General features: G+C 33.3%; 1 protein-coding gene across 1 annotated transcript in view; it reads right to left on the minus strand.

Moving 5' to 3' along the window:
* The window catches only part of LOC139502701 (slit homolog 1 protein-like), a 45998-nt gene that overhangs the window by 5275 nt on the left and 24444 nt on the right, over nucleotides 1-16279 (minus strand). The window contains exons 5-10 of the mRNA XM_071292254.1: nucleotides 14607-14687; nucleotides 12318-12389; nucleotides 6916-6987; nucleotides 6008-6079; nucleotides 3973-4130; nucleotides 1898-2065 (exon numbers count right to left, since the gene is read on the minus strand). Of these exons, the coding sequence (XP_071148355.1) occupies nucleotides 1898-2065; nucleotides 3973-4130; nucleotides 6008-6079; nucleotides 6916-6987; nucleotides 12318-12389; nucleotides 14607-14687 (623 nt within the window). The remainder of the gene's footprint in view (nucleotides 1-1897; nucleotides 2066-3972; nucleotides 4131-6007; nucleotides 6080-6915; nucleotides 6988-12317; nucleotides 12390-14606; nucleotides 14688-16279) is intronic.

The following is a 16279-nucleotide window of genomic DNA, read 5'->3' on the forward strand; positions in this document are numbered from 1 at the left end:
CAGTGTCACAGTTTCTTTGGAATAACGATAACAAGCAAAATTCAAAATTTACTACATGACCTTGAACTTTGACCTTGATCTCAATTTCCATCAAATGAAGTAAGGACGTCATATCAAAAGACTGTAGGACTCTACGACTAATAAAGTATAAGTTTATCCAACAAATTACCTATCGTAAATTTTCAAAGGGAATTAACTCCCATAAGATGTCATTTGATCACTCAAGTCAAAATAAACCAAATCATTCTTAAGAATAGACGAACAATTTGGTGATATTAGTTTGCTAAAATCTTTTACGGTTTTAGAGATATAGCGGTAACAAGAAAAAAAAAGGGGGATGCGGGGATATAACAACCAAAAGAATAAGTGTTCGGTTACACAGGGTGAGTTTTGAAACCCCCATTACTGTACAACATCATTGGCCAAAAATCCATTTGATATGTTGTAAGATAAAAAAAAAGTATCTCAGACGGCAGAAGAAAAAATAAATAAAAACCAACTGTTCAGAGAACAATTGAAGGTCTTTCAACCAATAATGATATATTTTTATATGAACATATTAAGATTCAGTTGAAAATGTCAGTTTCTATGGCTTAATGATGTACAAATATGAATTTTCAGCAAAAGTCAAAATCTTGAACGTCCAATTAACCTATGACCTTGACCTCAATTTCAAGGTCATAGTATAATATCACTTTACCCATAATTCTAATTATAAGAGGGGCGAAAACACCCATGTATTGGCAACGCACCCTTTCAACCAAAATAAAAAAAGTTACGACATGTTGCAACTAACAATTTAGTAAAAAAAAATCGATATCTTATAAGGTTGCTGAAAATAAGTGAAAATAAGCCAAAATCAAAATTTCGAATTTGACCTTGACCTTTGTCCTTGACCTAATTTTCATTTTTTTGGACCGAGGATCTTAAATCAAAAGACCCTCCATTTGTGTAGGTCTCTATCACTTATGGTTTACCAGTTAGAAATGCATATCACTTATATCATATACAAAAGGAGGAATAACTCTCATATGGAGTCTCCGGATAGCTTCGATCAAAATAGATCAAATCATCCTGTGGATTTAATGAGCAATTTAGAAAAATAAATTTGTCGGTTTCCTATACGGTTGTGAAGATTGGGCGATAACAAGATAAACAGTATTCGGGGAGATAACTCTTATATGGGAAAGTAATCGGTCTAGCAGGGTCATTTTCAAAGGCGCATAAACTGTTCGATATCATATTTTATTTATCTAAGCGACATTTTGCTGAAACAAAAAAAAAACAGCGAAGGAAAAAAAATAATAATCAGAACAAACCCTATAGGTCTTTCAACCGAAAAGGTTGAAAAACATAATAATCTTAAGAAAACCAAAAGGTCTTTCCACGAAAGTGGAAAGACCTAATTATGATATATAGCTTTTGTATTATAGAAACTATCACAGATAGTTGTTATAGACTATAAATAAAACTAGCTTAATCAGCGAGTCTTCAGAGATCAAAAATGTATTCTCCTAATTATGTTGTTTTAAATAACAATGCTTTATGTCTTGCGATTCTAAGCGTGGGAACAAAACACACAAAATCAAGAAATATTTTCATTGAGTATATCACAAATGGCAATTGACAGCTTCTATTCAGTAACATAGTAAATTTAAGATATAACACATTGTTGTGTTTACTTATATTTGACAGAACAATCCTTCATTTGTTTTACTATACCATGTAGACAGACAGTTTTAATCTCAACAACATTTCGTCAACTTTAGCGCTTACGAGATCGGACCAGATAACCATAATGGGTATTTCTAATGTAGAAGTTGATTCACAAATATGCGTAAACATATTTTCTTTTCTAAAAGAGAAGTGATATTTAAATAATATTGACAATTTATACCTGGACATGCTATTAAACTACAATTAATTGCCTCCGTGTAAGATCCTATACATTCTTTTCCATTGTCAGAGGGTGGTGGACTGTCGCAACTCCTATTTCTCAATCCTGTACCAATACCACATGTAACAGAACACGTCGGAGTAGACCAAGAACTCCATTGGCCGTCAACTTTTATATAAAAAAGATATTTCTTAATATGTTTCGTACAATATTTTCTGATGATTAGGACTAAAATTAATTCTTTTTTGTGTTTCTTTAGTCAAAATACACAAATAAGTTTATATTTTGAAAAACTTTGAATAACAAATTTACATTGGCATATTTCTTTAAAAATATAAGCGTATATTCAGTAACATATTGTTAACCAACTAATTTTCCCGATTTTCGCGAGTAGAAAAATAGCGCAAATCTAAGTCCAGCTAAGATGTGAAACTTGTCCTCAATTAACATATCAACTTAATTTGAAAACTGCAAAATTTAATCACATCGAAAAAAGTTTCGCGAAAAAAAGCTGATTTGCAGTAGTACCTCAGTCGTCTCAACAGTATTTCACCGATGTGTTACTCAGTGTGGGTGCAATATTATTGTGAATGATTCATACATACTCTGTTTTCATTTGGAGTGTTTTGATATGATTCAAGGATGTAATTATGTGAGGTTTTGGAATTTCTGTCAGATTTTCGGACTTCTCCCGTTTATCTTTACGATATAAGGTGAAATATTTTGCCCCATAACACCAATTTATTTTTTTTCATATTAGCTCATAAAGTCACTTAACCAAATTTAAGCAGGTTCTTGATTTACTTGCTTTCGATTTAAGACCTAAATAATTCTGATGGAAATATAACGTAAAGATCCGAGTCAGCCTTTTCCCATCTATATTTTATAAATCGAATAACTAGAAAAGAAGCTCCATGGCCTATTTTCAACTTGTTTTGATCCTTAACTAGTACTCTTCCAGGTTATAGTATAAATTCAAAATTCATGATTTATTCAATTTCACCTAAGTACATCCTTAACTGAAGATGAGTAAACTTCTTATACTAATGCAAACTGTTTTATTATGAATTTGATACATCGTTATAAAATAATGATTGAAATTTGTACTCCAATCTCAATGAACTCATTGAGTTCTATTAAGGTCCCTTGCACTCAATTTAACTAGGTGAATGTAAGGAACTCTTAAAAACAGTACAAAATCTGATGTTTTAGATAATTTCCAATGAGTTCATTAATAATAAACAAATATATACCAAGTATAAACAGACCACAATTATTTGCAGTCCAATAGACGATTAAGATGATTATTCAATCAGAAGTCTAGAAATCATTTGCTTTTACTTCTTAAAATCAATTAAAAAAAATGGAGTTGAAGTCAACCGCTATTGTACAGCAGGAAAAAACTCCTCGAAAAAGACACACGATAAACTAAAACTGAAGTCGGGCCTATATTGAATGGAATACTATATTTGTTAACTAAGATTATATATTTGTTATATTTGCCTGTCCCTAGTCAGGAGCCTGTAACTCAGTAGTTGTCGTATGTTTATGTGTTACATATTTGATTTTCGTTCATTTTTTTTTATATAAATAAGGCCTATAGTTTTCTTATTTGAATTGTTTTACATTGTCTCATCGGGGCCTTTTATAGCTGACTATGCGGTATGGGCTTTGCTCATTTTTGAAGGCCCTACGGTACCTATAGTTGTTAATATCTGTGTAATTTTGGTTTCTTGTGGATAGTTTTCTTATTGGCAATCATACCACCTTTTCTTTTTTTATATAAAAATATATTTGTTAAAATGTGTACATTGCATTCATAGACAACAATGGAAATGGGGAATATGTGAAAGAGACAACAACCCGACTATTGAACAGACAACAGCAGAAGGTCATCATCAGGTATTCAAGGACTTTTTACTTTGATACTAAACTGACCGATTTTGATATCCTTTGGAAATAATTGAATACTTGATGTGAAATAATACTTATTAAATGTGAAACCAAACCACAACATCAGTGTAAATACTCTTTGACTTAAGTCTTTAAAATAACAAAAGAACAAGGAAACTTACCGGGAAATGTACAATGTGACGTATTAAAAAAGCGGATATCCGTCGTTCGGTTAAAATCGTGACATGTTCCAGCTACAACTAAATATGGTAGTTGATTCGGTAGCCATTCAAAAAAATCTGTCATCGTACAGCACATCAGTGGATTATCAAATATGTTCCTAAAAATCACGTTAAGTTACTTTAAGTCTCGTGTATTTTTTATACAAAATATACAATATAAGAGAATATAAAGAATATTCCCTTCCCTTCAGGTGGTACTAATACCTTACACTACAAGGAAATAACTCAGCCTACCATTTTAATGATGTTGTTTTATTATGAAAATATGAAGCTTTGTTATGATCAAAATTGGTGCTTTATAACAAATGAGTTTTTCTGATGAAATGGTTGGTATTTTTTTTTTAAATATTATATATGTTTGTCAAAGGGTTTGAGAAAATACTTTGTAAAACAATTATATGAATTTTAGTCAATGTGTTGGGTATCACCCTAAACAGAGATTGAATTATTTTTTTGCAAATAAATAATCGGGAAACAGTGTAATTTTTGTTTGCAGCATCAGTCGTTTGTTTATGGTGCCTGCTCAAACAGAGCTTCAAGGACTGGAACCGAATCAACAAACTATCACGTCACTATCACGTCACCTACATAATGTGCCGATGTCTTAATCAATGACGACATGTCCGCATGGTCTTATATAGTTGAATTCCATTGGCAGACTTATCTGCGAGGTTTCAGATGGTGTTTTATTTCCGAGTGAAACACTTTGAACGGTTCAAATGCGCATGCTGGATCATATACACAATGCAGAAGACACCTCATTTCGACGCGACTGGTATACAAGTTTTAAATCGAGTAATAAAGAGGTTTCAAATCGAAAGTATTAATGCAAATCACTTAAATTGTATTCCAATCACCGAGTTTTGAAGGGATTTACCTATTAGTCTGGATATGCTACCGACAACCAAAAATGTCCATCATTCATATCCTTTCTTGTCTTGGAGAAAAAATAGTGACCTAAAGATTGCATTTCTTCAGCACTGGCTACTAGTATAATATGATCAATCTGACCTTGATCTTAATAAAGCGAGTGTCTCTTTTTATATATTAAATACAAGAATGACATTACGTAGCAAGTAGTAATAAACAGTGAAATGACATGATAACATTTAGATTCTATAAATCATTGCCAAGTTCAGATCAAGGGACACAGATGTCCAACTTAAAGTGTATAGGGTTGCATCAAGTATCCCTTTTAAGTTACCACTTCATACCCAGATCGAATATTAAGTGAAATTAACAAACAAAAAATAATTGATTGAGATATCTGAATACATTCATAGTTAAAACAAAAAAAACTTTGCTACTTCAAATATAGCGTTTTCGTTTATATTTATTAGAATCAATTACGATATATAGCTACATAAACCAATCATTCATCTAGAACGACTTTTTTTGGTTCTTTTGTTACTTAATCAGAAACAAATGGTAGTTCTGTAAGTAACTGTTGACTGTGTTGATATGTCTAATTTGGTAGATCACATTCATGAAAGGGAATTCGAAGGGGATTGTAGTTACGACGAAGGGATATACAATATCATTTGTGAAACGGTTATTCCACAAACCAACTCATGATGGCGTCCGTAAATTTTACCAAGAGCAGATTTCTGCTTCACAATTTTGAACTCTTGATGTAATAGCTTTCTTTGTTAGCAATAACCCTCTATCAAGAAAATAATGATAGGAAATACAAGCACAGAAATATCATATCAAGTGGAAGATATATACAGGTGCTACAGGAAAAATAAAAAAATGAGGGTTGAGTGGGCATAATTTGTAGTGTCGCTACACTGATAAAACCAGAGGATTCCGAATATCTGGCAAAACATTGTTAAACTAGAGGAGCGAACATCTTTAATATACTTGTAGATCGCAATTCTATCGGTCTAATAAACCGGGACTATATTCGGATGATATGATTATTTTTAAAGTGTACAGGACAATGAGTGGACATACACATTTTGATAAAACGTACAGCCATTTAAGGTTTGTTGTTGAGTCAAATATATTCGCTGATACAGTTGTCAAGTTTGTGTTCCAAAGTGATCTGAAATAAAAATAAAATACTCACAGAAATGAACTAGAATGTGTATACAAATACAGCGAAAGAATGCTTGTTTGTTCGATTGCTATTTTCAAATATTCGTCTACAATTAATGTTGACAAAAACATCTTTTCGATCATAAAATATAATGTACACGCTATCCCAAACCATCACTTGATATATGTCAGAATGCCGATTTTTAATATAGAGAATTCAAAAAAAAAAGTTAAAACAATTTCTCTTATTCCATCGGGTTTCTTCGAGAACAATGTTGTTGTCCCTAAAGGCTTCCTAATTAAGACGTTGTATTGCTCTTACATGATGACTATTATTGATTAATGCCTGTTTAGGTTAGGCATGTGGAGCTTTCTCTTTTGTACAGTTTTAATGTGCCTGCTAAGATAAATATTTGAGCATTAAGACTCTGGTGATTGTTATCTGTAACTCTTGTCTTGAATTGTTAATTTGTTCTGTGAAATTTCTTTATAGTCTCTCATGTTATTACGTTTTCTTTTTCTGAACAAAAACAATTGATTTTGTAGGGCATGATGAATATCATTCCATTTTCCAATTTAAATGTTGATTGATTGGGATAATTCTGATGTTATCGCCTTTGAAACATGCAATGAACTAATAAGGGTAAACGTGAAAAACGATAGGAAAACAGAGCAGATAATGAATAGTCCATAGTAAAAAAAATGATAGCAGTAGGATAGATCGATGAGATAATATTTTGGCATCACACACAATATATTATGTTTTACATTTTTTTCAAAGCAAGCTGATGATGTCACCAGTACTTTTTAGTTACTTTGTAAAAAATATAAATAAATACTTACACCTTAGTTAACGACAAAAATCCGTTGAAAAATCCAGCTTTTATATAGGAAATATCGTTGTTATCTAAGGTTCTAAAATGTATTAACAAATAATATTAACATTAATAATACTTTGTAACATTTTGTTTGGATTGGGGTTTTTTTTCATGTTTATTTTAATTTTAGTTTTTATTTATAATATTGTTGTAGTTTGTTTTTTTTGGGGGGGGGGGAGGAGTGTAGGTAGCATTTACAATTAATTTAAAAAAAAAAAACAATTATGTTGAACCCCGCAGAATTGTCGCGCCTGTCCAGGAGCCTCTGGCCTTTGTAAGTCTTGTATTATTTTTATTTTTAGTTCCTTGTGTATAATTCGGAGTTTAGTATGACGTTCGTTATCACTGGACAAGTATATATTTGATTAGGGGCCAGCTGCAAGACGCCTCCGGGTGTGGGTGTTTATCGCTGCATTGAAGACCTGTTGGTGACATTCTGCTGTTGTCTGTTCTATGATCGGGTTGTTGTCTCTTTGACACATAACCCATTTGCATTCTCAATTTTATTTATTTATTATATGGACATTTTTAAAAGACATTTTAATTTGAATAAGTCAGTTATAGAAAGTCTCTCTCAATTTCTAGATTTTGAATTATGATCTTCAAACTTGAAACTCAATCAAAACAAAAACACTCGAAACTCTATCAAATCATATAAGACAAAAACTACTTGAAACTCTATCAAAACATGTAAGACAAAAAACCCGATTTATATTGTCAATGTTAGCAGGCCTTCCTTTTATTTTTCTTAAGGTACCTTCTCACGGTGTGGACATTTACTGACTCGTAAGCCACGCTAATTTCTGTACTAACATTTCAGAATTCAATGAATAGTATCCTTGTATAACTGGTAAATTATTAAGTTTGAGTTCTAATCGCCTTCAAAACTTGCATTTATATTGAAGCAATGAACTCATTTATAAACAAAACGACAAACAAATTGGAAGCCTTTGAAAAATCAGGAGTTCCTATTTCGGTTTTGCTGTTGATTTAAGGGCCTTAACATTCTTTCACGGCTCACATACACTTAAAGATGATGTACATGAATTAATCAATTTCAAATGTTATATGACCTTATCAATGCATTCATTTGGGGTTTTTTTTCTTATTAAATTTACATAAAACAACAGCATAAACAAAATGTCAATTTTGTCAGATTGTATATATATTTAAAAAAATTTAAATTTACTTTGATCGTTAAGCGTTTTTCATCATTTTATTTTCATTGTAAATATCACATATTATTAAATGAAAAAGATTTTAACCTCCATATGTCATATGTTTTCTTAAACTCTTGTATTTTGAAATAAAATTAAATGTTTGTTCTGAGGCTTCGGTATTCAAGAAATTGAAGCGCAAACTTTGTGAGAATTCGTATTTTGTTTGCACAACAGGTTTCAGGCCGTTATTGAAATTGTGGGATGTTTATCGATATCGATTCGATATCGACGATATCGACAACCACGACATAGGTTATAGGTTGTTGTTCCAGCTTTTGAATGTTTGTCGATATCGACAACCTTGGCAAAGGTTTCAGGCGATTATTTAAGTAACGAAATGTTTGTCGATATCGACAACCAATACAGTGGTTGAAGGCCGATGTTCCAGTTCAGGAATTTTTGTCGATATCGTCGATATCTACAACCAAGACAAAGGTTTAAGATATCGGAGGTTTCAGGCTGTTGTTAAGTAACATGATGTTTGTCGGTATTGATTCGATACTGTCGATGTCAACAACAAAGACAGAGGTTTAGGGATATGGAATGCTTGTCGATATTGATTCGATACTGTCGATGTCAACAACAAAGACAGAGGTTTAGGGATATGGAATGCTTGTCGATATTGATTCGATACTGTCGATATCAACAACAAAGACAGAGGTTTAGGGATATGGAATGCTTGTCGATATTGATTCGATACTGTCGATGTCAAGAACAAAGACAGAGGTTTAGGGATGCTTGTCGATATTGATTCGATACTGTCGATGTCAACAACAAAGAAAGAGGTTTAGGGATATGGAATGCTTGTCGATATTGATTCGAGACTGTCGATGTCAACAACAAAGACAGAGGTTAAGGGATATGGAATGCTTGTCGATATTGATTCGAGACTGTCGATGTCAACAACAAAGACAGAGGTTTAGGGCTATCGAATGCTTGTCGATATTGATTCGATACTGTCGATGTCAACAACAAAGGCAGAGGTTTAGGGATATGGAATGCTTGTCGATATTGAGACGATACTTTCGATGTCAACAACAAAGACAGAGGTTTAGGGATATGGAATGCTTGTCGATATCGATTCGATACTGTCGATGTCAACAACAAAGACAGAGGTTTAGGGATATGGAATGCTTGTCGATATTGATTCGATACTGTCGATGTCAACAACAAAGACAGAGGTTTAGGGATATGGAATGCTTGTCGATATTGATTCGATACTGTCGATGTCAACAACAAAGACAGAGGTTTAGGGATATGGAATGCTTGTCGGTATTGATTCGATACTGTCGATGTCAACAATAAAGACAGAGGTTTAGGGATATGGAATGCTTGTCGATATTGATTCGATACTGTCGATGTCAACAACAAAGACAGAGGTTTAGGGATATGGAATGCTTGTCGATATTGATTCGATACTGTCGATGTCAACAACAAAGACAGAGGTTTAGGGATGCTTGTCGATATTGATTCGATACTGTCGATGTCAACAACAAAGACAGAGGTTTAGGGATATGGAATGCTTGTCGATATTGATTCGAGACTGTCGATGTCAACAACAAAGACAGAGGTTTAGGGCTATGGAATGCTTGTCGATATTGATTCGAGACTGTCGATGTCAACAACAAAGGCAGAGGTTTAGGGATATGGAATGCTTATCGATATTGAGACGATACTGTCGATGTCAACAACAAAGACAGGTTTAGGGATATGGAATGCTTGTCGATATTGATTCGATATTGTCGATGTCAACAACAAAGCAAGGTTTAGGGATATGGAATGCTTGTCGATATTGATTCGATACTGTCGATGTCAACAACAAAGACAGGTTTAGGGATATGGAATGCTTGTCGATATTGATTCGATACTGTCGATGTCAACAACAAAGACAGAGGTTTAGGGATATGGAATGCTTGTCGATATTGATTCGATACTGTCGATGTCAACAACAAAGACAGAGGTTTAGGGATATGGAATGCTTGTCGATATTTATTCAATACTGTCGATGTCAACAACAAAGACAGAGGTTTAGGGATATGGAATGCTTGTCGATATTTATTCGATACTGTCGATGTCAACAACAAAGACAGAGGTTTAGGGATATGGAATGCTTGTCGATATTGATTCGATACTGTCGATGTCAAGAACAAAGACAGAGGTTTAGGGATGCTTGTCGATATTGATTCGATACTGTCGATGTCAACAACAAAGACAGAGGTTTAGGGATATGGAATGCTTGTCGATATTGATTCGAGACTGTCGATGTCAACAACAAAGACAGAGGTTTAGGGCTATGGAATGCTTGTCGATATTGATTCGAGACTGTCGATGTCAACAACAAAGGCAGAGGTTTAGGGATATGGAATGCTTATCGATATTGAGACGATACTGTCGATGTCAACAACAAAGACAGGTTTAGGGATATGGAATGCTTGTCGATATTGATTCGATACTGACGATGTCAACAACAAAGCAAGGTTTAGGGATATGGAATGCTTGTCGATATTGATTCGATACTGTCAATGTCAACAACAAAGACAGAGGTTTAGGGATATGGAATGCTTGTCGATATTGATTCGATACTGTCGATGTCAACAACAAAGACAGAGGTTTAGGGATATGGAATGCTTGTCGATATTGATTCGATACTGTCGATGTCAACAACAAAGACAGAGGTTTAGGGATATGGAATGCTTGTCGATATTTATTCGATACTGTCGATGTCAACAACAAAGACAGAGGTTTAGGGATATGGAATGCTTGTCGATATTGATTCGATACTGTCGATGTCAACAACAAAGACAGAGGTTTAGGGATATGGAATGCTTGTCGATATTGATTCGATACTGTCGATGTCAACAACAAAGACAGAGGTTTAGGGATATGGAATGCTTGTCGATATTGATTCGATACTGTCGATTTCAACAACAAAGACAGAGGTTTAGGGATATGGAATGCTTGTCAATATTGATTCGATACTGTCGATGTCAACAACAAAGACAGAGGTTTAGGGATATGGAATGCTTGTCGATATTGATTCGATACTGTCGATGTCAACAACAAAGACAGAGGTTTAGGGATATGGAATGCTTGTCGATATTGATTCGATACTGTCGATGTCAACAACAAAGACAGAGGTTTAGGGATATGAAATGCTTGTCGATATCGATATCAACATTCAAGACAGAGTCATGTGGACATTACAGCATACATACGAAAAATGGTGTATCGATTTTGAATCATCGTGAAACGTCGTGTCTTGGACATATCTCATTATTTTGTATTAAGGTTATGATTGTTTTGTAGAAAACCCTTATGAAAATCAAAACAGTTGCACAATTTTCAATTGAATTAAAAACAATTTCATAAGTGTTTGTAATAATTTCAAATGAAATATGTCTCAAGATTTAATGATATATAGACTATCGCTGATCATCTTAACGAGATTAACTGTCTCGGTTGAGCAAAGACTGCGAAATCGAGTAAAAGCAATCGAGTTGAGAGAACCAGTGATAATCTGTTGACTGCCGTTCAACCTATGACGACGTTTACAATTTCATGTCAAATTCATTAGCAGCGCCACGTGCCTTCTAAATTTCTGGCGATAATTTTCAATCTCGAGCGAGTAGCAGGATATTAAAAAATCATCACTCAAAATAGCGATAATTATATTATTTATGCAATATTTGTTGTTTTTTTTTTTAATGTAAAGCACTTGTTTCGGTTGTTTAACATCCTTGTCTTTCGAATATTACGCTTTAGGCGTTTCTAATCAAATAACAAAATTAAGGCGCTTCGAACTCATGCAATGTATAACGTACTTTGATCAATTTGTAAGCCCTGAATCGATGTAACTACTGGTTTACTATAAGTGTAGTCGGTAGATTTTTAACAAAGTTTTCAAAAATTGTTCATTACCAATTTTAAAATTGTTGAATACTAAGATTTTAGCTTTCTCAGGAAAAGTTAACGATTTTGACCGCAGATGAATTTGGTTTTTTTTCATTTTATTATTTTTAGTTATAAATATGACTCTTCATTTTTTCAGTTCTAATACTCCTTGGTTTTTAAATTATTGCACGCATGGAATTTCTAATGTGTTCTTTTAAATGAAATGTAATTTTTCAGTATGTACTCTGATACTTACAAATACTGAAGGGATTTTAATCCAGATAGTAAATTTAAATCTTCTGATGAAATTCTACAATTTTTAAGTGATCTGCAAACCAAAGCAAAAGTAAATGTCAACAAGGCAAAGAAAACAATCGACGATCAGCAAGCAACTAAATTTGTATATAATGCAATAATTTAATTTTGAATGTAACGCGTCTTCTGATTGGCTGACATTATTTTGTTATGAGCACATAGACATAATTAAGTCATGTGACCGTGAATTCATCAACATTTTATCATCGTTTTCAACGCTTTAACATAGAATTAGGAATTAAATTATAAGAAATGACTGCAATATTTTTTCTGTCTATTCGAAATACATAAAAAAATGTGGAGCACACTTTTAAATAATCCGCTACGCGCGTTATTCAGTGTGCATCAAATTTTTTATGTTATTTTTTCATAGACAGAAAAAATATTACAGTCAATCCTTAAATACTCTTTAATACACCAACAATTAATGAAAAGATTGCAAATATGATACCTATGATAGTTTAAGTATGACTTATTAGAAAGGTTCGGGTTTCCGGTTTGAACGTGACAAAACCATGTAAAAGAAATATACGAATTACAGACTAACACCTATGTATTACTGGTAAATTATTAAACCAGGGATATCGTTACCATAAATTACTTGAAACCTTTACTAAATTTTTCCATAGATATAAAGATTTGGTTTTGAAGTTTGGTTGTACCTGTAGAAAACTTATTTCAAACGGGATAGCACATCCTCATTTTTACGGAAATGTTGTTAACAGTGCCCGGAAATTTAGAAATGATCCATGTAAACTTGTGGCTTCTTTAAATAAACTTATATTAAAAGGTTACCTATTCAACACTGTCATAAGATCATTGAATATTGTTTTTTATTGGTATAAATATTGATTTTGTTATCAGTAGATTAAAAACTAACTAAATATTACTCCTATGTTATATACATATACATTTTCATGGATCTACAATCTTTCGATACCTGTAACTTGGCATTGCACAAGGTCATGTTTTTCTCTGGCTGTTTATAACGTCTTTATACCAAATCCATTGTAAGTTGGATGTGTACGGATTGAGTGTTTAGTCTTAGAGGCATGATTTTTTTATTAGTTGTTAGTGGCTTTGAACTAGCTGTCAGATAACTGCGAGTACTCTCAGAGCTGTTCATTGTCTCTTTTTGTGTCGGGATGTATATGTACCCGGCCACGTCCACTTTTATTTTTTGTCTATCTGATGAGTTAAGCCTTTTTCAACTGATTCTTATAGTTCGTTTCTTATGTTGTACTGGTATGCCACTGTCCCAGGTTAGGGGAGGGTTGGGATCCCTCTAACATGTTTAACCCGCCACATTATTGATGTATGTGCCTGTCCCAAGTCAGGAGCCTGCAATTCAGTGGCTGTCGTTTGTTTATGTGGTACATATTTGTTTTTCGTTCATTATTTTACATAAATAAGGCCGTTAGTTTTCTCGTTTGAATTGTTTTACAATGTCTTAACGGGGCCTTTTATAGCTGACTATGCGGTATGGGCTTTGTTCATTGTTGAAGGCCGTACGGTGACCTATAATTGTTAATGTTTGTGTCATTTTGGTCTTTTGTGGATAGTTGTCTCATTGGCAATCATACCACATCTTCTTTTTTTATAAGTATCCGTATTATTAAACATTGGACACTTATATGTAATTCATCAACTGCTTAACTTTAAATGTACTTATTTTATATTTCATATTTAAGGCAAGCTTGTTTTTTTCACATCAGATATAAAATAGAAAATGTGCTATGAATGTCAATGAGAAAACTCTCAAAAAGAAACCAAATAACACAGTAACTAGCTGCCATATGTCACTGTACGGCTATCGATAATGAGCATTATGGTTTTTTTTAATTTCGTGTTGTTCTTCGTAGGTGGCAGGGTATACCTTCATGCAGGACGCCCTTATAAGTTTGTCATATGCCACATACTAATTAATATCAAAAACATCTGCTTTGAAGGGGATGCAACTTGTCGTCCACAGAAAATACTTCAAAAACGTTTTTGTGGGAATGCTTGATCAGATTGTAAGGTGATGTCCGTGGTATTGATCCTAATATAATATGCTTTCGTTTTACCTATAAGATATACGTCTAATTGATTATATAATTTTGATAATTATATAATACAGAATGATGATGAATAATGATTAAAAAAGGTTTTCACTATTTTTAACATGTTTAATGGTTTGGATTGTTTGTAATTAAATGTGACTTAAACAGTATGATACATGTATGCTTACAACCCTGCGAGGTTTGTCAATGTAGTAATTGCAGTTAACACTTCTGTAGGAACATCATATTCAGTAGAATGACTAAAGAAGCTGTAAAAAAAACTAATTATTAAATTATAAGTCCATAAAGAATATTATGAAATTGTTTTGGCCTACACAAAAGTACATGTTTGAAAGAATGACGTTATCCCTTTGATAAACTAAAACCAACGGATTTACTGTGGATTCTTTTTTTTTTAAGGTAACAATGTTCGTTTCTTGAGGAAAACTTGCATTTTCTTGGATATGTGATTTCGTTGTATTGCAAAAGTTTGTAAAAATTCCTGTAGAAAATTTGTTATTTTTTAGGCATTGAAATTCGTGGTCCCAAGATAAACACGAAAATACGCGGACATTGCTTTTTAACGAATACTAATGGATGTACAGTATCAATACTATCAGATTCCTTTTATAGCGCAAATAACCGTTTATTCATCAATCGCATCTTTTTTTTCGTCTCGTCTTTCACGTCAGCTTATTTTCGACTTTGTATGCAAACCAAAACTAATGACACCTATGATATGATACTTATATCATGCCCTAGAAAAACTAATGTTATGAAAAGAAATATAGATTAAATCTCCTTTTTTGTGATCTATAAAAATAACCTAAATGTAATTGGTGAGCTTTGGTGGGCGAGTGGTCTAGCGTTTCTGGTATGGTCAAAGCGATTTGATGCCATGATGTCTCGGTAGCATGAGTTAAAGTCCCGTTAAGGGAAGAACAAAAAATTTGCGAAACCAAATTTACTCATCTAAAATTTTAAGGCTGATGTTTAGACGAATTTTTTATATATATGTTTTCCCATTTTACCAATGTGACGCCCAATTCACCGAAGAAATGAGAACTAATTAAAAAAAATAAGTGTATACAAAATTACAAACCAAGCCTAAACAGATAAGACATTACTTTTGTAAGGGTTACGTCCACTTAATCCATTATTATGTGACGTTACGTTAGCGTGAGTTACATTCATCCATGATTATCACAAAGATGTGAAACCGGTTGGACAAAAATGTAGAGAATTAAAGGACTTTGAGAGCATTTTGAAATTTAATTTTATTTATATTTTCTATGACTGTATCTTGCATCAATTTGTAGAATCCTTTACTGTAGATAATTGAGCTGATCTGTAACAATAACATCTCCATGCCTTATATATCATGTGCTGTAGTACACCGCTAGATTAAAACTGACAAGGAGAGGTAACACACGGCCACCAGAACTTTTACTTTTGTGAAGCCCAGGTGGTCGTATGGTCTAGCGGGACGGCTGCAGTGCAGGCGATTTAGTGCCACGATATCTCAGTAGCATGGGTTCGAATCCCGGCGAGGGTAGAACAAAAAAATTGCGAAAGCAAATTTACAGATCTAACATTGTTAGGTTGATGTTAAGACGAGTTGTATATACATAATGTACACAGCCATGTATCACCAACATTCCTTGTGATCCGATGGATAAATCTGGTGTAGAGTTGTCACTGACTCAGACGTCCTTATAAATATAATCATTTTCTGTGACTGTATCTTGCATTAATTTGTAGGATCCTTTACTATAAATAATTGAGCTGATCTGTAACAATAACATATCTTTGCATTATATATCATGTACTGTAGTACGCCGCTAAATTAAAACTGACAAGG

This window comes from Mytilus edulis, chromosome 14, assembly GCF_963676685.1.
Source record: "Mytilus edulis chromosome 14, xbMytEdul2.2, whole genome shotgun sequence".
Taxonomy (NCBI): domain Eukaryota; kingdom Metazoa; phylum Mollusca; class Bivalvia; order Mytilida; family Mytilidae; genus Mytilus; species Mytilus edulis.